We start from the raw sequence: 6854 nt of genomic DNA, 5'->3' as shown, positions 1-6854 counted from the left end.
TTTTGCTGTTTTTGTTTTGTTTGTTTGTTTCTGTAGGAAAATCGTGTTGCAAATAGTTTTTGCATATTTGTCACATCATTAAATGTAAGTATTAGACAAAGATGACACATTAAATATAAAGTGCAGTTTTAAAATGATTCCACGTGTCAAGAGAAAAAAAGTGATCCAGACCTATCTGTAGTTGTAATGCCAAAACTGGGCTCCAGCAGATTCCAGGGACAAATCAGATATCGCTGTCCAGGAGAGTGCAGGCTTAGGACAGCTAAAATGCTGTGCAGGGTCCTCAGACTCCTGAGCTTGAGGAACACACATGCTCCAACTCACACCGACTGAGCAGGCTACCTGTTCAGTTGCTCAGTGCAATTATTGAATCAACCAATCACATGGCAGCAAGTCAGTTAGGCATGCAGACATGCTGAAGATGAACTCCTAAGAAACTCAGCACCAGAATGGTGAAGTAATTCAGAGTTGGTGACAGGATGAGCTACATGTTGGTGATATACTGGTGTTTCCCCACTCAACCATCTTTACGGTTTTCAGAGAATGGTGCAAAGAGGCAAAAATATTTCGTCCAATCCACATCATTGATGTTGGAGAATGACCAGACCGCTTTGAGCTGAAAGGGAGACAACAGTAACTCATGTAACCACACTTACAATCAAGGTATGCAGAAGAGCATCTCTACAGCAGCAGAAGACCACACCAGGTATTAGCTATTAACAGGACCCTGAATTCACAGGGATTCATCAGAAATGGACAGAAGATTGGAAAAATGTTGCCTGTTGCAACAGGCTGCGACATTTGGATAGTAGGATCAGAATTAATAACACAGGGGTGCGGCTCCATCCTACCTTGTATCGGTAGCTCAGATTGGTAGAAGCGGAGTGATGGAATCAGGTATAATTAGTACAATTTGGCCTCTTAGTATCAACTGATCATTGATTAAACATCACAGCTTACCTGGGCGTTGTTGCTCACCATCTTCTCATGGTAGCTTCCTGCAGGAAGACTGTATTATGCTAATTGATTTTGGTCGTGGTGCACCCTGCAAATAGCCTGTTTACTAAAAACACGTGTGACCAGTGGAAGCATGGTTTCATGTTATATGGAGCACTGTTGTACACGGTTCAAACAGGTTGACTAATGATGGGAAACTAGAACTGGAAGTGGTTTTCATATGATGATAATGATGCAACTGAACTGCAAGCAAAGCAAAGGATGTGCTCCTATCCCCCAAAGCAATTAGCATCAGCTTTCACCTCCTTTTCTGTTTTCTTGCTCCTGAAAGAGCTCAGAAAGTATCGCCTGTTTACAAATCAAACACTGATGCACAATGAATTCATAATTCTTCAAAGAAACTGGAGCTCCTGTATTTTTTTCAACATTTGTGATTTAAAAATGTGAATGTTTCTCCATTGTATGCCACAAACTGGGTTTCTTTAAAAACACAATTGATTCTTGAAGATGAAAAGACATCTTCAAAGAAATCTTTTTTTTATTACATAAAAAAATATTGTTTATCATGTTTCCCAGGCCAGAGTGCAGCCTTTACATTTACAACAGCAGAGCAAGTCCAAGTTAAAGTCAGACAACATAAGTATCTTTCACAATCAGACCTACAGACCTCTGTGTTCATAAACCAGACTAAATACATGACCTACTCTCCATGACTGTACACATCAAAACTAACCAACCATTCCTTATTTGTTTTTAAATCATCTGTGGAGATGATGTAATTATTACTATTGCAGTTTTATTTTATTTGAACATATCTGCCATGCTGTATTTCTTCTAGAATTCTAGAAATGAACTTAAATTGTCACTTTTTAACTTTTTTTTATTGTAGAGGTTAATTTATATTATTTATATTTAATTTTTCATTTAGTGTTTGAAAAAGAGGGCGGGCAATTTTTTTTAAAAATATTTCATATACTTTCTCAGCACACTTTTTTTCCACTTGTGTAAATATGGTATGCACCAGAAAGTCTTAAATACATCTCAGTAACCCTTTATACACAGATGCAGTACTGCTCTTCTTTTGTGCTTGCTCCTGTTTGTTCTTGCCTGTCTCTGTCTTTTTCTTCCTCTCTGTGGGTACAGTCCACCAGATTAATCAACCTGCACACCTGAGCCTTATCCTTCCCAGCTCCTCCACTGGCTGTGATATAGTTTGGTCACTCATGTCGTGACCATGCTTCGACCACCTTTCAGTCTTGTGGTTTTTCTGTGCTTTGGGTTTGAGGTAACTCGTCTCTCCCTGTGCTTCAGGTTTTCCTGCTCAGCTGTGGTTAAATATTGATCTCAGATGCCCACACCAAGTTTTTGAACTGAATCTGTTTTTCCTGCTCCGCTGCCATCTCCAGATCGGCAAGTCTCCTCAGTTCATTCTTTAAGTGCAATAAATCTGGCTCAAAATAAACTGAAATTCAGTTTCCATGTCCTGCTGTTAGCTCTGGGTACACAGTTCAAAGAAATCACCAAAGTCTGACACACAGATGGAAAAAATGAGATGAGTTTCACGGCTGGAATCACCAATTTTAGGAACAAATAATTGCAAGTCTTAATTTTTATGCCGAGCAGAAAGTTTTCACTTTGTCTTGTGTCTTATCTTATTCAACTTACTAAAAATATATATGTATATATATTTTTTACAAATCTGCCATTCAAGGGATTGTTTGATATGACCATGGCTAAATTAACCTTTTCAGGCATCTGGGGGGAAAATTATGGTTGCTAACAGATAAATTGAGATGATTTTAGCAAATGTCATAAATGTCAGCATGTTGCCTTGTTTGTTCACCTAGTGTGAGCACATTTATTCCTTCTGACCTTACTTCCTTTGCCCTCCTGCTTGTTTCCAAAGCTTTCTCAGCACATTGATTTTTCCTCATTCTCAACCTTTTAAAAAGCAGCTTTGAAAACATTTTGATTTCAAAGATTCAGCACCTGGAAAACTACCAAAGACCAGCAAATAACTGGTGTTCAGTCAGACTGTGAGAGTTTTGCAAAAGAGGGGGCGAGGGTATGTCATCTGTGTACAAAGATGACTTTGAAATCTTTCCCTCTTGATTGTGTAAACTCTCCTGAAGTGCAAATCATGCACCATCTGGTTGTGTGGGAGGGGGCTAAAACAAAACACACAGAATTCAAACATGGTTAAAGCGTAGCTCTGCTTCTTACTGAAAACAGTTAAGATTTTGTAGGATTTTTCTTTGTTTTAGGAAGCTAAACGATTCTGCATCCTATTATCAACAAAACAACAGAAACAAACACTGTGTTCAATCCATGAAGCAGATTCTTCCAACATGATTCCTTAAAGTTGATGCAGAGTTCTCATGGCTGAAGAAAAATGTCATTTTATGCCACAACTTAAACTGCTTTGCTGTCATCATCTTTCTTCCCACGGCCTCGAAAACCGCCTGGTCAGTGAGGTCCTAGGTCACTCTAACCACAGCCAAATCTATTCTGTGGCAGGCAAACGTCTCCTCGGGTCCCTCTCCAGCTCAGTATATGTGAACAGCCAGCAGAGGTCAGCAGCGGTCTCCGTTTCTGTGATGGCACAAAGGCAGCAGACCAAATATTTTCCTTCACCAACGTGAACAATTTTGTCTAAACATCCATTTTGTCAAAGAAGAATTGGATAAAAGAGAATTTGGTATCATTTAAAACATTTGTATTTGTAGTATGAAAAAAAAAAAACCCCAAACAAACATCCGTCCTTGTTGGGATTTTGATAGAAAAGTCATGCTTCTCCTGTGAAAATGAAAAGGTCCACAGGTTTGCATGTAAAAATATATAAAAAAAGGAATTATTCTGAATATAAAACCTGGAAGATTGCATTTGTTTTCAGATATATTTGATTTTTTTTCTCAATTAAGCCTTAAAAATGATTAGAAAAATGAGTAGTGTGACATAACTTGATTTGTAGACTCCTCTTGTTTAAAATTAATTCAAGACACAGCTCTCACAGGCAGGAGAGGCTGTTAATGTGGATTTCATTAATCTGCCAGGGTTTAATATTCATGTGATTTTTTGTTTTTGTTTTATTGTAGCTGATTATTGCTATAAACGAACACACACACACACACACACACACACACACACACACACACACACACACACACACACACACTTGCAAGATTATGTAAAATAATATTATATTTATCCTTCATGTCCCAATAAGACAGTCATATCGACTGGTTGGTGAAATAACTCCCAGCACTAGAAAAAAGTCAGACTACAGCTGACGTCTTCTTTAAGAAAAACTCTACATATCTAACAAAAATAAATTCAAATTCTGAGTAAAACAATACAGGAGAAATAAGAAGTCATTAATCAACATCAGTGAGTGAATGATCCATCCAGGGAAAGCTGAAGTCTCCATCATGAGATCTTCCTCTGCAGTTGTTGAGGAAGATCTCGTAGCACACGCACCACAGATTCTTAAAAGAAAATTATGTTTTCCCAGAAGGTGCGACGTCCTGACAGGTTTGTAAACTTTCTCCATTTTGACATAGGCTTGGTTTTAGTCTCTTGGCCAGCATCATTACAACATTTGTGCCTATTCTTTGATCCAGATCTGTTTCCTATAAAATCGTAATCTCAGTCTCTTGGTTCTGGTAAGCCTCATCCTGCATCTCAGTGTCTAGCTGGTCCATCCTCTGGTAGGCCTGGTATCCCTTTTTACCTGCAGACAGATTGAAAGAAAAAGTAATAAAAGAAATAAAAATACAATATAGGTATATAAAAAAAATAACCCTGTGATGAAAAGGGATAACGCTTGTACCAAAGGAGAGGACAGTTTCTCTGGCAGCACTACGCAGATCTTCATCTGTTGATCTCCATAAATCTGCTATGTGGTCCACACTCTCTGTCGCCTGACAGAAGAACACAAAACAAAAACAAACAAACAAACAAACAAACACTTATGCTAGCTGATAAAAACCAGAGGACTTCCGAGTGTTGCTGTGACTGTGTAGAGTTGTGTTCTGCTTACCCGGAGGCATTTGAGAGCCAAACAGGAGCTCTGCTGGATTTTAATATAATTGCTTTTCAGGCTTTCTGTGTAGTAAAGCACCGCCTGAAGAAGAAAGTACACACACACACACACACACACACACACACACACACACACACACACACACACACACACGAGGTGTCACTTATGCTGCTGGATTGGCCTCATACACTGTATATAAAAGATGGCTGTGGCCACTGTAACATAACCCACTGGTTTAGTTTAGTGATGTTGCTGCCACCATGTTTTTGTTGTTGTTGTTGGGTTTTTTGGAGCCCGAAGTTACCACATCTGGAGAGGAGGGTGGAATGCTAACTTATCAGTTAATGCCAGCAAAATTATCAAGCTGCATTAATAAACTGAATGGTTGCAATACACGTAACTGTTAATTCTAACAGACTAAAAGCACTAACGATAACAGAAGCACATCTGTCTTTGTCGTACATCAAAGCAGACCATATTATATGTCAGATTACTCAATTGAAATAATTCAAAAGGCTCCAAACAGCACGTTAGATCTTCGGGAATCCAGTTGAGTGACTGGAATTAAAAGGTGGAGATGGCTACAGCTCCCACTACAAGCAACAATATCCTAACTTTAAGCCTTATCACTATGCAAATTAGACTTTTTATTAAAAAAAAAACAAAAACTTTTATATGTTGCTATAAAAGGAAGAATCACTGACAAAGGCTAAAATGTTCTTTTATACCAGGCTGTAAGCATGCTTTTTTTAATGCTGTAAAGTTAGACATTTTGACATGGAAGTCAATGGGGATTGACTCATTTTTGGAACAAGCCTTAAGTTGTCATAAGAGTAACTGCAGTATAGCTTAATTTTTCAGCTCCAAGCACCACAAACTGTCGATATGACAATATTAACTACAGCAAATTAAGGTTCATGCAATGCTAGTAAAAGGGACAGTTAGGCCTGTGATAAACTAAAGCACCTTACAAGCTGTCGAGTCCAAGTCTACCCCACCTCTCACTCTCACACGTGGGATAAAGGCGCTGGTCATTTGTTTTATTGATATTCACACTGGTAGCCATAAACCAATGTTTTGGACCCCAAATCCTTCCCTAATATTAAGATGTGGATTTACATTGTAGCTGTCATATCAAAGTCCAATCAATAAAGTTCAAATCCTTCAGAAAGAATTATCCACTAAGTGTGCTATAAAAAAATTTCCTTAGAACTTATTAACCCGAGTTCCTCCAGTGGAAATGCACAGAGAGCTCCTTCACTGGCTTGCTGTAAAATACCTCATTAGTTTTAAAATTCTGCTTCTTACTTTCAAGTCTCTCCATAACCTCGCACCTCTACATCTCTCTGATTTTCTGCATGTTGCTCTTCCTTCCTGTATTGAGTTTTGATATTGTTATTATATCCATACTGTGATTTTAATATTTCATTGCTTGTAAGGTGTCTTTGAGTGTCTTGAAAGGGGCCTATAAATAAAATTTAGTATTATTATTAATCTCTGCAAAAGATGACTTGTTTTCATGTACCTTGTTCCTGAAGGCCTTGCAACCAGCAGCTCTGGAGATGCAGTTGGTGGCAGCTTTGCAGACTTTGTGGTTGGAGTCGATCTGCAGGGAGGCGAGAGTCTGCAGGGTGCATCCCAGTGGAAGTAGCTCTGTGATCTTCCGGCCCCTCAGCTTATTTAAAGCCCGCCGCCGTTTGGGGCTACTCAGGGCTGAGAGGATGTACTCTGAAATGCACCAATGAATAATAATGAACAACAAAATAATTAACAACATACCACTGAGTGAGCTGAGTGAGGGGGCTCACATCCATTTAGCAGCTTTCATTCAAATCTCATGATCTTTATGAAACGT

At 38.7% G+C, this 6854-nt stretch overlaps 1 protein-coding gene across 2 annotated transcripts in view; it reads right to left on the bottom strand.

The window, feature by feature from the left end:
* Positions 1-3156: 3156 nt before the first annotated feature.
* The window catches only part of ripor3 (RIPOR family member 3), a 64543-nt gene continuing 60845 nt past the window's right edge, over positions 3157-6854 (bottom strand). For both annotated transcript variants that reach the window (XM_085457274.1, XM_085457275.1), the window contains exons 23-26: positions 6525-6727; positions 4997-5080; positions 4787-4877; positions 3157-4687 (exon numbers count right to left, since the gene is read on the bottom strand). In XM_085457274.1, coding sequence (XP_085313400.1) covers positions 4587-4687; positions 4787-4877; positions 4997-5080; positions 6525-6727 — 479 coding nt within the window. In that variant the 3' untranslated portion in view covers positions 3157-4586. The remainder of the gene's footprint in view (positions 4688-4786; positions 4878-4996; positions 5081-6524; positions 6728-6854) is intronic.

Source organism: Copadichromis virginalis, linkage group LG5 (genome assembly GCF_057382275.1).
Source record: "Copadichromis virginalis isolate Kocher_CV1m ecotype Utaka linkage group LG5, C_Virginalis_male_GT1.1, whole genome shotgun sequence".
Classification (NCBI taxonomy): Eukaryota; Metazoa; Chordata; class Actinopteri; order Cichliformes; family Cichlidae; genus Copadichromis; species Copadichromis virginalis.
Note: the sequence above shows the minus strand (reverse complement) of the source record. Positions and strands in the feature narration are given on the sequence as shown.